The sequence below is a fragment of the Acipenser ruthenus genome, chromosome 17 (assembly GCF_902713425.1).
Source record: "Acipenser ruthenus chromosome 17, fAciRut3.2 maternal haplotype, whole genome shotgun sequence".
Classification (NCBI taxonomy): domain Eukaryota; kingdom Metazoa; phylum Chordata; class Actinopteri; order Acipenseriformes; family Acipenseridae; genus Acipenser; species Acipenser ruthenus.
In genome coordinates, this window is record NC_081205.1 from 30470569 (window position 1) to 30486813 (window position 16245).

The following is a 16245-nucleotide window of genomic DNA, read 5'->3' on the forward strand; positions in this document are numbered from 1 at the left end:
GGGTACAGTCTGCTGGAATTCAGGATGTGGCATACAGAAATGATAGGCTTTAGGAACAAATGTAAATCTGTATTTTGGCACAGAAACATACTTGTCCTTAGTGTGTTCTATCATTAGAATGTTTGTTTTTTACTTAACAGTTTCCTGTGCATATAAAGTAGTGTCTTATTTAGGCCTCTTGGTTTTCAAGTCCTAGCAGGATTACACCTAAAATATTGAAGGTTTTAAACAAAGTTCTAGTAAACAGTTTTTCTGAATGATGTAACCCAGAGGAACCATATAAAGTTAATGCAAAGCTGTGTATGTGTGCAATTTATTTAGGCTGCATCCTTTGTCAGTTTGTGATACTATATATAAATGAAAAAATCAGATTTTCCAAAAGGCGCTTGAAGAAAATATAAGTATTAGCGTATAGGTATAAGCGTTTGACTCAGAAAGCTCTTGCAAGTCAATGCAGATTCCAAATCCTTGGTAATACTGTGAACTATGTTCATCTATGTATCTGACCTGCTTACTGTTCCCTGAACCACATTATACAATTGAAGCCAGGTGTTATATTAGCTAACTACAGGAATTACTGGGGTTAGTCTAAGAACTGTTTATCTAAATCTGTTTTATTTTTCTCAGTTTGAAAATAACTGTTTTTAAAGTAAGAATGTGTATTAACACTTCAAAAAAAGTTTGTATCCCCCATTAAACACTCAATTTTACAGATGGCAAAAAAACTGACATTTGTATCATTTTAGGACATATATGTATATTGACAAATGTACATAACTGGAGAAAACACCTACTTTGTAAATAGGGTATTCAATTATCAGTACTATTTACTAACAAATACGATCTTCCCACGGGATTCAGTTTCACTGTCTTGCTGTAATAATTATACATTGAGCATTGAAAAATCAAAATGAAAATAAAGCTTTTTATAATATAATATAATTTGTGTATTATATTGATACAACATTAGACTATTGAGACCTTCAGCTTTGTGATTGGATCCATTACTACTATTGCTTTCAAATTCCTGGCCTTTCATTTGCCCTGTGCTGCCCTGCACCACTGTATTGTGTGGTTGTTTGTAATGTGGACTATTGAGACCAGTAGACTTATTTATGTCTGGGTGATCTGAACCACCCCCCGTATTAACTACTATGTAAATACACAGCAATTAGACACTTAATACATCATTAGTTTGCCATTCAAGTCATATGCATTTAGTGGCAGACTAATGCTGTATGAATGCACCCTTTGTGGAAGTCAGCTATACGGCCATACTGTACAGTGCTGCTTTTGTGACAGCACCGCCAGGGACAGATTTATTTTAAAAACAGTATTACAAAGAAAATCTGTGCCTGCCGAGCCACATCCATACTGCCGCTTGAATCAGTGTTTAATGGTTAAATACAAAGCTGACGGAGGGTCTTTACAGAGCGCGTTGTTGGGGTCTTTCTTTGCAGATTAGTGCAACTGGGTGAGCTCAGCGGAAGAATGCAAAATGCCATTTAACAGAATGGGGGGAGGTTGGTATTCAAACACTGTAAGCCGCCCTGTCGCCTGCAAATCACAGTGTTGAAATAAACAGCGCCTCACTACTTGTGTGCTTTGAAACGCATTCCGCATTGGTCAGTTCATTACGTCTTGAGGAATTTAAAGAAGGGTAACAGTTTATTTTATTACTTTATAAGTATATACCATTAAACATAATTAAGACACAAAATATCACATAATCTGTTTTGCTTGAAATAGATGGAACGAAAATATATTGGCTTATACTGTATAATACATTTTGTAATATACTAAATTATATTTCTCAATATATTTAAATATATTTTCGTTCCATACGGGTAACTGCGCTTTATCTTCTCAATAAAACGTGTCCAAGGCAAGCGTGAAACTCTGTAATTAGATGTAACTGTCTGAACTTCCCTTCGACCGCACTTGCTTACTAATTTGATACAGTCGTGCAGCTGGTTTAATCACGAGATTTAATCACATCAGAAATCATGTGATTACAAGGCACGTTGTATCACATGATATGTGGTTACTCAAGATGGCCCCAGGTAGAGCTGAGATGTCAGTGTGCAAAACATACTGGATTATAATGTTTGTTATCATAATAATGTTATGCATTTCTCATTCTTCGGCTTGGCTTAACAAAGTAAAACACCGAACATTTCGAACGAGTGTGATTATCAACAATGCAGATGTCGAGGAGCTGTGGTTTACTCAGAGACTGGATCATTTCAACGGAGCGGATGGGCGAGTTTGGAAGCAGGTGATTAAATAAAAAACTAAAAAAAAAAAAAAATGGTGCTTTTGATTTTCAGTTCTACCCATATATAGGCGATCATTAGCTGTAATTTATACACACGATTAAAACAAAATTCTTAGACTATACGATTAAGAATATAATACCTTAACAAACTAGTATTTGTCTTGTTTTATACGCAGAGAAGCCTTCGTACGGTAAAGTGCATTTTTAATACTAATGTACAGTATTTATAAAGACACAGCTGGTGAAGTATTGGCTTTATGTACACCGTGCAGCTGAACAGTTTCCCCACGTTTTTAAATAAAACATTATTTTCCAGCATTTAAACTGTTCGGCATGTTTACAATATATGTTAGGATGGGCATCAAATTAATAAGAATTGGACAAGATGTGCATTTCCACCCGCCTTTAGATTAGCGCGTACAGTTTTATAAAATGTGTTATCGTTATATTCTATATATCGCACTACATATTAATTTGAAATGTAACTTGGGAGAAATGTAACTTGGGACTTCCTGTTCTTTTCTACTCTCTTTCCTCACTCTTCTTGCAGAGGTACTTTATCAATGATACTATGTATAAAACTGGCGGGCCGGTTTTCCTGATGATTGGCGGTGAGGGGCCTGCAAACCCAGCCTGGATGCAATACGGTACCTGGCTTGCTTATGCACAGAAGCTCGGGGCACTCTGTGTAATGCTGGAGCACAGGTTCTATGGGAAAAGTCACCCGACTGAGTAAGCAGTTAAATGCTAGGAAATACTTAGGTCTGTGCATGCTTTTAAAAATCAACAGCAAATTAACCCTTCTGATGTGCCAGTTGGAATCACACAGGGGAGTATCTTGCTCTTTTGTCCAAAATAATTGGATCCCCTGGTCAAGCAGATGCACTGTATGCATATGGCTGAGCAACTGAGCTCTAATCTGCAACCACTTGCTTTGTGCATGAGTGTTAAGGGAGGGAGCAAGCAGCACCGATACAGTGTCAAGGCCATGTATTCTGACAGTCAGGGACAGTGCTTTACTTAAGAAATACATGGCCATCAAAACTAACTTAAAACAAAAAGTACATAGCAGATAAATACCTCGTGTACCTCCTTTTCACACAAGATTTCAACTCAGATCTCAGGTCAAATTGCATTCAAGTGTTAGAGTAGATTGATCTCAGAATTGTTTGTTAAAGGAAATCCTAAAAAAAAAAACCACAAAAAAAAAACCGTTTTCTTTCCTGTTGTTGCCGTGTTCGGTACATCATATATTCCACTAGAGGGCGCACTACCCTTGTGTTTGTGAGCCATATTCAAAAAGCGTTCATTTACAGCATAGATTTATCAAAGGAAAAACAAACTGCTAATCTTATTGAACTAGCAAGAAACAAATTGCATTCAAGAACTTGGAATTAATCTTAGAATATATTTTATTTAAGGCTTGCAACATCATTGTTTATTTAAAAAGTATTTAAGAAATAAATTGGTGTAAACCTAGCACAGAGGTAAGTTATTTGTGAATTTAGCCCATAGTATCACAAATGGGGGGAGTGTTGAGAGCTAATGCATGCAATTCAGAGGGCCTTGCTTTTAATGTAGGCAGCTAATTATGTAGAAGATAAAAACAGAATGCAGTTTGTGTAATGCATGTGCCATACTGTCATTTTCAGAGACTTGAGTACCACAAACCTCGTCTACCTCAGCAGTAAGCAGGCTCTAGCGGATCTCGCCCATTTCCGCACGGTTTTGGCTGATAAGATGGGCCTGACCCGAAGCAAGTGGGTAGCATTTGGGGGATCCTACCCGGGATCTCTTGCCACGTGGTTCAGATTGAAGTACCCCCACCTTGTGCACGCTGCGATAGCCAGTAGTGCACCCCTTCACGCGGTGCTTAACTTTCCAGGTGAGTGCAGCGTTCTGGAGCGAAATGCAAAGGGAGATCTTTCATATGTATGTACATGTTCAGGTCAGAGATTAGTTTTCATATCGCACACCAAGAAGCTGCCCCATACAGTACAGAGATTCTTTTTTTTTTTACCGTTTTAAATAGTGAGCACAAGTAAACTCTTTTTAGATTCTCTTTTTCAGTTATGTACTGAATTACGCAAAAAAATAATCGAATTAGTTACTGAATTCCAGTTGTGCATCCACTTCTAATTCGCAGCCTACTTTTTAAAATATTTTTCAGTTTTTATGTTACTTTTTGCAAGAGCCTTTTGTGTGATGAAATGATCTGATTAATCACTGAAGGGATGTGAAAGAGGAGGGAATGCTTTCACTTATTAAAGCTTAAACAACCCGTTGTGGTTCGATGAAAGATACATTCTCACACTGAAAGATTTATTTTGGATCTCAGATGAATTATTTTCTTTGGCCCACACAGAGTTTTACTAATTTCCTGAGGAAAAAGCCAGATCTGTTTTGGATATGAGCAGCTGTGAGCTTATGTGAAAATCGTGTTTGCATTGGTACTGAAAGTTCATATTGGAGCTATGTGAACCATAAAGCACTGCTAATTTATACTATATAATCCAGATTATTAATCGACAATAGTCCTCTGTTTAGTGTGATGAGTATCTTGAGGTTCTTCCTCTTGCTTTAAGCAGTCCCTCCTTCCACATCATGGCAGTGATAAGTCAGATCATTTCACAACACAAAAGGCTCGAGCAACAATTAACATAAATACTGAAGAATACTTTAAAAGTAGGCTGCTAAGTAGCAATTATCTATTTCAAATACATCATTGTAAATAAACTTCTGCATCCTGGTACCTTTGTTGTAAGTTACATGATCTAGTTGCAACTACTAGTAAGCCACAGCAACTTTAATCTATTCATAATATCTGCATATTCCAAATTGAAGTATAAAATACAAGTACATAACCAACAGATCTTATACAGAAGAAAAGTGGGACCTCTGATAATATTCCCTGTGCTAAGAAATTGTTTTAAAAACTGAGGCTAGTCTCCTAAATCCCACACATTTTTGACATGTGGGATCATTTGTAAGCTAAATTGCTTCTTATCGCTTCTCTGTTTGTGTTTTCCCAGAATGGTTTTCTTACCACTGGTTGTAAAACACTGAATGTAATAAACTCAACATGGAAAGGTTTATTGCACAGGATTAACATTCCGTGAATGCCAGTTAAACTGCTCCTCTAGAAGAGATTTTCAGCTTCCAAGGCACAGCACATACTGTAATCAGAGGCTGCTGTGCTGCTGGAAGGACATTGAGATCCATGAAAGCAAGACAAAAAGAAAGGCGAGGCAACACCGAAGTTCCATCAGCTTGTAGATTGTTCCAAGATGCTGTGTGAAAGAAGGACTGGCAGTAAAGGCTTGTTTCCAACTAGCAGTGACCCCAATGTCCTCCCTACTCCCCACAAGGATCTTCCCTTTCCCACTGTTGCATGGGAACAGTGTCTATTGAATAAAGACCCTGTCTGTTCAAAGACATCCCCCCCTCCCACATGCATATCTGCAGAGATAAACAACGCTCAGCTTGCAGCCCACATGTGGCTCCCACAGCAGGTCGCGGTCAGGCCCCAAGCAGTGGAGAGAGGAAGCTCTGTGTCGTTTCTGGAGCAACAGCGGCACTCCGGAGCTCCACACAGCTGGCATGCAGGGCCAGGTTAACACTGTCCTCCCTGGAAACGGCTCATCTGCTTTGCACAAAAATGTCCTCATTTCTTGACTTAAGTGTTGAATAAACAGGCACTGGGTTCTTTTGAAATTGCAATTATGCCCTGATTTATATTCTGTTTTGTATACTATACTAAACACACCACACATATTGTTCGTTGTTGTGTCCCCTGCAGAATATCTGGAGGTAGTTGAGCGTTCTCTTGCAACCCACAGTCCAGAGTGCCCACTGCTGGTGAAGAATGCATCTGACACTCTTGTGGACATGCTGAAAGACTCAAAAAACTATGACAAGATAAGTAAAGATTTCCGGTATGTACTGCATTTCCCTATTGCTCTATTCAGGCAGGACAGAATTGTAAAACCAAACAAAAAAAAGATGAACAGTTCAACATTGTATCAATTCTTAAACTTTAAGCGTGGGCAGGAAACTGTTTTATAACACGTAGTTAGTATACTAATAACCACAAAACATTTTTGTTAAAACAGTCTTAATGGTGTTTACTTTGTCTGCTAGGAAAGGCTTTTCTTCAAAAACAAGCTTGTGGCAGACCCTATGACTAGCAAAGAGTACACCCTACAGACCCACTTAAATGTGCATCCCCAAAATCCATCTTTAACATTCTAGAAATGATTAAACTTAAATACATCGTTATGCTACTCTTTCAAAATGGCCTAACAGCAGCCTTTCTCAAGTGGAAAATATGCATACTGCATTTACATGAGCAGAGTATAAACTGACTTATTTTATTGTTCCTTGTTAACTTGGTTTACTGTATTAATGTCATGTTTGATTTATAGGAATATCTACTGCCAGATCCCTGGGCATTTTTTCTTATTTACTGAGGCAGTAAAAAGCACTATTGTTTTCCATTGGCAGCTGTAAATGTTGCAATTAACCATTGATGTAGCTATGAATGACCATTTATGGTTCATATCTGTGCTGCCAGTATATACGGGCTACTGGTCAAGTGTGTGTGTGTGTGTGTGTGTGTGTGTGTGTGTATATATATATTAGCTCAAAGAGCCAGCTATATACATACATACATACATACATACATACATACATACATATATATATATATATATATACACACACACACACACACACACATTATTATATATATATATATATATATATATCTATATATATATATATATCCTTTTGCAGCAAATAGCATCTCTTCTTTTTTTATGGAAATAAGGTAATTTTTGACCCATAGCTATGTATTATAAAAATATTTTATTGGTTGATTCCAGTGATGTTGAAAGACAACATTACATGTTCAAACCCATGGTAAGACAATGACTGTCCTTGGGATGATTACAGTAGATGAGTAGGTAATTTCAGCATGTATCGGGGTAATAAGCTCTGACGTTTCCATGCATGTGCCCTGTTTGCATTCATAGCTCCCTAAACATGGTGGGGAGGTTGTTTACTCCGCTGAGCGCAGGTGAAGCGTGAATTTTTTTTTTTGGTCTTGTTGAGCGGTTTGGTATTTCCAGGTTCCATCGCACAGTAATGCTTTGTTCCCACCTGACCAATCATGCAGGGAGATTCCCTGGCCATTGAAAAGTTCACTTCTGTTTCCATCACTCTTTGCACAGTAAGACCCAGAATTCTCACAGATCTGTGATTGGAGTCAGCATGAGTGACATCACTAGAAATGTTTAGGAAAATTCCTATTGTAAAAGTGGGGTCTGGATTTGCATGCATGGATCAGATAGAAACACAGAGAGAGAGGTTCATGGGAGAATCACCAACTGAGCAAAGTATGCCTAGTGAAAACAAATTCTTCTGGCTTATCAGAACTGAAGCATAGTGAGTACCAGTCAGACGCTATCTGTAACGCAGAGGCAAGGATTAGAAGCTAGAATTGGAGGGCTGGGCCGCTTACTCATGCGCATGACCTCAGTCTGTTTGAGATAATAGTCAGAGACATTCCACACGGCTGCAGTCACTGCACCCAACACTGCCGCCTTAAAAACACGGAAATTACTCAGCATTGTGTGAACAAGGTTATTTGAGAGTGCCCGATTTAAATATAAACCTTCTCTTCTGTCAACGTTAAGGTGGTTTTGTTCAGTTCTTTCATAGCAACATTTAGAAAAACCTGTGCATCATCTCTCCAACTGCAACAGAAAGAAATTCTGAGCCGTGGTAACAATGTCCTGAAATGCCTTTTAAAGTCTGCCTTGTAAAGGTATTGTATCAGTAGTTGTAATGGACAGACGGCAGCAGTTTCTATGCCTGGTACAGATCTGATGCAAACTCAAAGCTGTTCTCTTAGTGGGAGGGTTGAGGCCCAGCACCAATATGTTTACAGACGTCTACCTGCTAGATAATAATGCAGTGCAGCCACTTCTATTCCCCACAATGCATCTATACTCGGAGCTCTTAACACATAATTGTAGTTTTACTGTCAGTCAATCAGATTTCTCTCCTTCCCAATTAATATTTCACACATGATTGTGCAAAAATACAAGCTACCCAGAGTTCTTGAAAGTCCTTTATAAAGCCTTTTTTCTGTGACTGTTTTAGCACATTACAACAGAATCCTGTTTTTTATGTCTGCGTAACAGAATAAATATTAAAATATTTTTCAGTCGTAGTCTTTTAGTGGTAGACGCTGGACAACAAATAATGCTGCATAGAAAATTTGAATTAAACCAGACCGTTTTTGCAGCCGTTTACTTTTTACTCCCATATCTGCATATCTTTCCACAATTAACATATTTCATGAACATATAATTCCAGTCTTACTTCAGGGAGTTGTCAGGCCAACGCAACCCATGTGTAGTCATTTCCCTTCTCTGTTTCCTAACTGAGCGCTGGTAGCAGTAGCAGACGAACATTAGGAATTTTCCACACATCTTAGCTGTATATAAAAAAATAATTTAGCTCTTTACCAATAAGGGCCTATAGGTTTTATCTAAATATTGTTGCATTTCAGGAGAGGGTAAGGAGTAGAAGTTCACTTATCTTCGACCTTTAGGGTCACATCCTGTGGTTGGTGTCGAAAACCTAGTATAGCCATAAGTGAGTCTCCTAACTCGTGTTGCCTGTATGTGGTGTGTCAATTGCTGTAGAAATGCTAAACATCAGAATTCCTGGTAGGAAAGTGAGACAGCATGGCAAACGCTGGCAATTTGCGCATCAAAAAAGTTACTTTTCAAACAAAACATTTTCAGCATAATTACCTTTAATAACAACACACTGAATAACTAAGTAGGTCTTTATTTTTTGATTGCTAGTCACAGCCACGTTCAAGAAGGAAAGGCGTAGCTTTATATAATTGGTGATCTTTAGAAAGTGTGGAAAATCCAGGTGGAGATGCTTAGAAGAGTGAAGAATATCTCTTGATTTGAGGTTCTGAATGCTGCATTCTGTTCATTTCCCTTTTTTAGTCTGTGTGAAACGCTCCAGATTCAATCTGATATGGACCTGGCCTACTTCCTGGAGGTGCTGGCTGGGAATTTCATGGACGTGGTCCAGTATAATGATGACAACAGAGAGTTCGAGGTGAGGGGTGTGCAGGGGGGCGTTCTGGACTGCAGTACTGGAATGGATCCAGTAAGCCAAGTCATGAAACCCTGGGGAGCAGTTAATAGACTGGTTTCCCATCAATAGTTTTACACAGTAACATTTAGGAAGCACATGAGGTACATTTGGGGGAATTATATTTCTTAGTTTTAAATTGTATTTCAATTTTAATAAAGCATGGTCAAGCATGACCTTTTTTAATAATTTATATTGGTCAGTATTGACAAATACATTGACATTCTCTGTAATGCTGTATGTATATATTGTGCAACAGATAAAAACGCACATTGAATCAGACGTATATGTTTTGTGTAATAATTATTGGGTGGATTATTTCATGTTTGAATAGATGGTGATTCTTCACTTTCAGTTAATCTAAAGTAAGAGGAGATTGTGAATCATGTATGGTATCATTCGGCATTCTTTATTAAAAAAACTGAGCTGATATGGGGTCAACCTGAAGGAACAAATTACATGACTGAGTTGCACGAGACTGTATTCCCATAAATCTTACCCATTTGTTACAATAATGCTGAAAAAGTCACACTGAGAATGAAATATGCGTGAACCAGACATGAGTCAAACTACCAGCTGGACAATCCAACTTTTTTTGTGAAATTATCTTGGCCTTCAAGAGTGGTACCAGTACCTTTCCATCACCAACAGTGATGGACACTGCTTGTCCTCTAGTCTTTGGCCAGTCCGCCTGTATTTATTTGATTTCTGCTTAATTGGATAAAGACTTTGTCTTGCAGAATGGGTGTGGTGCATGGAGAGAGCTGTTTATTGTAGCCTTGATAGTAATTGTGCTCTAATCATCTATGGATTTGCCCCATATAATTCAACCCAACCCCTGTGCTAACCGCAGAGACAGTAGGCTGGTTTTATCATGAGATTCCAAAATTAGAATTTTCATCTCAAAGGCATCTCAAGCACACATTTTGCTGCAGTCTAGGAAATATGCCTCACCAGGCTCTGGTGAAATGTTTCAGCGTTGTTTCTGTGTCTCATTTCCCAATCTTCCCAGTCGATTTGGGATTTTATTACACCATATTAACTTTGTCTTGGCATATCGCTACGAAGTGAGATTGAATGATTTGTAATAAGTAGAATAAAAGTGAGGGGGTTTTGCACAACAATAATAAAAAAAAAAAAAAAAAAAATTCAAGGCCAGGCTATTGCCCATTACAGCAGAATGTAAAAGTAATAAAGTGAAATAAAAATAAGGTTTGGTTTATAAAACATAAAATATCTTGTCTGGGGGACAGAAATCTGCCAGGAATGTCTGTTAATCACATTAAGAGTTGATCATTCTCCGCATTCTCCAAGGACTATTACTGGTTATGCCACCCTGAAATAAGTAAAAATCATTTGGAGAAACCCTAGCTGTCACGGTTCGTTGCTTTATCAACAACGTCAATTTCTTCTTGACTAGAATGTTATGACGAGCCTTGTGCAAACATGGAAATAAAGATGTTAAATTACTTCCTAAGAATGCTTTCAAATGACACTATTCAAGAAGATGTGTTATCAGTCTAAAACATCAAACTGGAGACCAACCTAGAGGTCAAAGTCTTCATGCCTGGGAGCTTTCTTAAAGGATTTTAAAACCTGTTGCAGGTTGTAAAACATGTTCCGCTCGTTTCTGTTTTTAAACAGGGCGTAAGAGGAACGAACATCACTATCAAAGTGCTCTGTGGCCTGATGTCAGACATGTCTCTTGGGACACCATACGACAGATATGCCTCTGTGGTTCATCTAATGCTGAACACGTTCGCTCAGAAATGTCTGGATGTGAGTTATGACACCTACAGGAGGGAAATGTCAAACTCATCCTGGGATGGGCCAGCTTCAGGAGGAGGTAAAAAAAAAAGACTATTCTTTTATCAGTCCAAGATGTTTATTCATAAAGCTTTATGGTATGATTAAACAGCTGGTTCCATGGTTTTCTGATGTTGTGACCTATAAAAGGAAACGTGACCCAGAAACCACTACCTCATTATAATTCTCCTTTATTTCTGATTCGGGGATATAGTGGAGGAAAGCATGTGGCACCTGTCATTATTGCGTGTCGCTGTTTAGAAGGGTTACATGCTTAGTTTTCTCTTATTTTGTTTGAACAACCATGGCCATCGCAATTTTGTATTTGTTTTGTACACTTACAGAAAGGGTAGTAAATACAGGGCCAGTTAGTTAGATAATTAGTTAGATGTCGGAGCCAGTGTCGCTGCTCTGGTGTGCAGGAATTATGATCAGTTAATAAAGACTCCTAACTGATTCTGTGGTCACTGCTCTTGCCAGACCACAGTCTGACTGCATGCATGTAGGAAGAGTCAGGTCGCCACCAACATCTCGATCGGAGTCAGTGCTCGACCGGGAGTGACTGAGCAATCCCCTACATACGTAGGGACCCCTGGGGAGCTTGCTGTTACGGTGGTCCGTCCTTGCCCTCGGCTCCACAACAGGTCATACTGGTCTGTTTTGTTTTCTGTCTGGTCTACACTCTCAGAACTTTGCATGCAGGAATTTTGCAGGTTTATTTTTTAAGGCCAGGTATTTGACTCTTGGTTATTATTATTATATTGTTATTAGTGCTGCATGGATTGTAGTGGGGAACCAGGTTTAGAGCTACTCTATTTATTTATTCCAGGGCAGTAGGAGGTTGCAGCAGTGTCAGTGTGTGGAGAGACCTTGGTGGTTTGCTCGCCCTTTTATTTGTTTATCCAAGTGGTCTGCATTTACTCCTCATTTTTACATCATCGGAAATTAGGAACCCAAAACAAGCAGCTTTCCAAGGATGGGCTTACTGTTTGAACCATTGTGTTTCTGTAGTAATACTGTAATAATACATATTGTACCATTTGAGTGTTTCGTAGTCATGGATGGACAACCTGGTGTTTGTAGCTGCAGTGGAATTTTAGTTGAAGCACAACAATGCTGGTGTGCTGAGCCATGTGACTTCTGGCAAAGTGAGACACACAAAATGTTTGTTTGTGTCCTTTTTAATGGTAGTTATAATGGGACTCCCAGAGGAACTAAACAGTGACTCTATGCCCCTGTGATTCATTGAGGTTTACCAGGGTGATTGGTATGTAGGGGTTTCAGTTACGCTGATGAATGCACAAGAGCTTTTTCTTGTGCTGGATTGTGGTGTTATCAGTAGCCCCGACCGTAATGGGAAACGTGTTGGTTTGTGGAACGTGGATGCGCCACTCAGGAGCCCCCTAAATGTGCTTTTTTACATCAAACATTTCAGTCAACAGGCTGGAGGGGAGGGAGTGGGGGGTGGAGGTTGTTTTTAGATGTGCGGTACAACAGAACCTAATGTTTTGTTTCCTATAACAGGCAGACAGTGGGTCTACCAGACCTGTGCAGAGTTCGGTTTCTATCAGAGCACTGATTCTCCCAATCAGCCGTTTACTGGATTCCCTCTGCAGTGAGTACAGATGTGTTCAAATATTTATTTCATAGTTTTATTTGTTTAGCGTGTATTGCATCTTTGTCATAAGTAATCTTCGCCATTATTGTTTTGTTTTATATGAAATATTTAACAAGGATGTAGCCTTTTAGACACAACATTGAATTCCTTTCCACACAAAATAACCTTACTGCCCTGTTCCAAGAGTTGTTTTGACAAATTTCAAATCATTACGTTGTATCACAATGCACTTTCTCATTGAAATAACTTGAATTAATAGCAATTATTTGAGCAAGCTTGCATGTTTGTAGTTTCACTAAAAACACTGGGTATGAATAGATCAACGAACATAATCTTTTCACAAAAAAAGTATTTTGTGCCATCAAGGTCAAATCTTTAAACTGGAGTTTATAATGTTCCAGGTCAGTTGGTAAAATGTACGGCAGCAATTTGACATTTCAATCTGTTTGTATTCTAATGTAAATGAACATTTCTAGCACATATTGTTCTGCAATGTAAATTTATGTTCATTGACATCATCAACCCTGGAAGTAACCAGTGCATAATATGGTAGCTCAACGGTTTCCATGGCTACACCTCCACTGTCAGACAGTTTGTACTGTGTTGCTTCATTTCAGCTTGTTTTCAGTGCGAGTGCCTGAGCCAGTTCAGACGAGAACAAAAACAAGAACAAAACCACCCCCTGAAAATTGTCCAAGTGCTTTAGACAGGATGTGGAAGTGGTCCACAGTGGCCCTTCGATTGGCATGATAATCTTATAGTAAACCTAACCAGGGAAAGGCCTAGACATTGTGACTTCAGCTTTTTACCATAAGATGTGTGAGCTATAACTACTCCTGACTGAAACGTGAATGAAAGGCAGTGGTGTAGTCCTAAATCTAACGGTACTGGAATGCCACTAAAGTATAGATTTTGTTGAACAAGGATTATTATAGGAATTCACATCGTATTTGTATACTGAACTTCCAGTAACACACATAATAGGTAATGCATGTATCTAATTTCTACAAGTATTTCCACAAAGTGGAAACAAGCACATCAAACTGTTACTTGCAGGTCTGCATTGATTTAGTATGAAAAATGTTACTGGGGGGGGAAACAGTACACTTGATTTACGTAATCGCCGGTTCCCACTTGCTGTTTGCCAAATGCTTTGAACGATAGCTACACGGAAAGGAATTTGTGTGTGGATCAAAATTCTGGAGTAATCTATTGATTCCTGTGATCATTTTGTCCTTCCAGTTTCATATCGGGGACACTGTGAAAGGGAAATGTTGTCTTCATGTTCTCTGCAGATACCACCTGCAGCAGTGCTCGGACGTCTACGGCAGTTCCTTCAGTGCCGCTTCAGTTGCTGACGCCGTTCTGCAAACCAATGAAAACTACGGTGGCTATGACATCACGAGCAGTCGGATAGTGTTCCCCAATGGTTCCATTGATCCCTGGCACATGCTCGGAATCACCAAAGACATAAACGACAACCTCCCAGCCATCTTTATTAAAGGTAGGAAACTCCTGCTGGTCGTTTTCATTTTGGGATTCAAATGTTTGGTTTGCAGGTAACGTATTTCTTCAGGAATGGTACTGAGAAGTAGAACAGATGGGGAGAAGGTGTTGGCACACATTATTACAGTGATACATTGCCTCCAAACTTTTTAATCCTTATCTAGCAGATCATTTATCACTAACCAAGCACCTCCTGTGCTGTGTGTAATTCACTGATAACAGCAAGCCTGCAGCATGCAAAAACCTGTTTTTGTTTTTTGTGTTCTTGTTAGGCACTGCTCATTGCGCTAACATGTACCCCGCCCGACCTGAAGACTTGCAGCAACTCACATATGCAAGAGACCATGTCTTCCTACTCCTTCAGAAATGGCTGATGCTGTAGGATTTCAAGAACTGAACCACCCTCTCTGCCAGACTTCCTTTATTAGCATGCCCTTTGAGACAGTCAACAAATAGACATGCACAAATAGCAAATTAATACTTGCTTACCGAAGAGACATGTATGTGCTGAATCTTACTCCTAGGCCTTTCTGTACTACCGTCTCCTCCTGGATGAAGGAAGCAGTAATAAATAATCTCCAGCATGTGTTGGAGGTGGTTCATTACTGAATTGCTACATACAGCTTGCACATTATCGAGTGTCTTTCTTTTGAACTGTGCTTTTTAAGAATGATTGCAGGGTTTAGTCTGCTTGACATTTATTCAAAATTACTGAAGAGGGTTTCAAGATGTACTGTAAATTCATGGCAATCAGTATATTTGCTTAATGTTGTGGAAGAAGTGTTTTTTTTTTTTTTGGAGTGTATTTTCTTTAATACATATGCATTTGTTGCTGGAAAGTAACCTAAAGGGCCTTAAGAATTTGGGGTATTTACAAGTGCTACTATTGGTTATTAGTATTAAAGAAAAACCTGATTTTAAGGGCTTCAGAAGTGTATTGTGAATCCATGATAATAAATTGCAGATTTATCTTGTTTAGGAATACCAAGTCAGTCAGAAAATGGTCAGAAGAAAGATACCCTTTGACTAGTTAATTTGAGCACCATATTTCTATATCCCCATTCAGTAACTGTGTGTAATTGTACCACGTTAAGTTTCCTATCTATGTATCTATCTCATAAAGCATAATGTTTTGGCAGGGCAGCTTCTCAAACTTCATAGAGTTCACACACAAACTGTTTTAAAATGTATGAACATGTAATTTAAAAGAATTGTGACGAATGGGGATATGCATGAAATGTGTGTTTCATGATTTGCATATATAACGATGGTTTTATAATTAAATGGTCAATAGGAGATTTGATATTCAAATATGAAAGCAAACTTTATCAGCAGATACAATAGTGTCATGAATAAGGTCAAGAAAAAGGAACTGTGGACAATAAGGGTCTATGTCTTTATTATGCCATTCAAAGCAGGCAAAAACCCTCAGAGAACACAGAGAGAGATTATATATCTATCTATCTATCTATCTATCTATCTATAGTATAACATCTATTCAAATTCACCAACCTTTTTGATTTCAGGGTGCTTATAAACCACACAGGCTGTTAATGCGACACATGCTTCAACTGTAATAGTTAAGTCATAAGAGTTGTCAAATTTTGAATATATTCAATACTGTAGTACACCAGTGCCAAATATGTTATAGTTCAGCATTTACTTTATGATATATGAGAATATAATGTATTGTGGATGGTATTATTTGGAACCAAACCCAACACAGATCCTATTGAAAATTAAACTGCTCTTGTGCTGTAGCTTCTCTCTCCTGCCGTTGCCAATCAACTGTGGAGTGCCCAAGCAAGTTGTATTAAATTGCACCAAATTGAATTTTAAAATACGGTAACTAATA

The 16245-nt window shown here is 38.6% G+C and overlaps 1 protein-coding gene across 2 annotated transcripts; it reads left to right on the forward strand.

The window, feature by feature from the left end:
* Positions 1 to 2013: 2013 nt before the first annotated feature.
* On the forward strand, positions 2014 to 15693 carry prss16 (serine protease 16). Of its 2 annotated transcripts, XM_034038049.3 has the most exons (9): positions 2016 to 2278; positions 2829 to 3010; positions 3931 to 4163; positions 6078 to 6213; positions 9310 to 9424; positions 11105 to 11306; positions 12791 to 12881; positions 14180 to 14388; positions 14663 to 15693. In XM_034038049.3, exons 1-9 carry the CDS (start codon positions 2039 to 2041, stop codon positions 14770 to 14772), a joined length of 1518 nt encoding a protein of 505 aa, XP_033893940.3. In that variant the 5' UTR covers positions 2016 to 2038; the 3' UTR covers positions 14773 to 15693. The 2 variants fall into 2 exon arrangements, with proteins under 2 accessions (XP_058846354.1, XP_033893940.3); XM_058990371.1 differs by lacking the exon at positions 14663 to 15693 and having other exon boundaries at positions 2014 to 2278; positions 14127 to 14259.
* Positions 15694 to 16245: the final 552 nt, after the last annotated feature.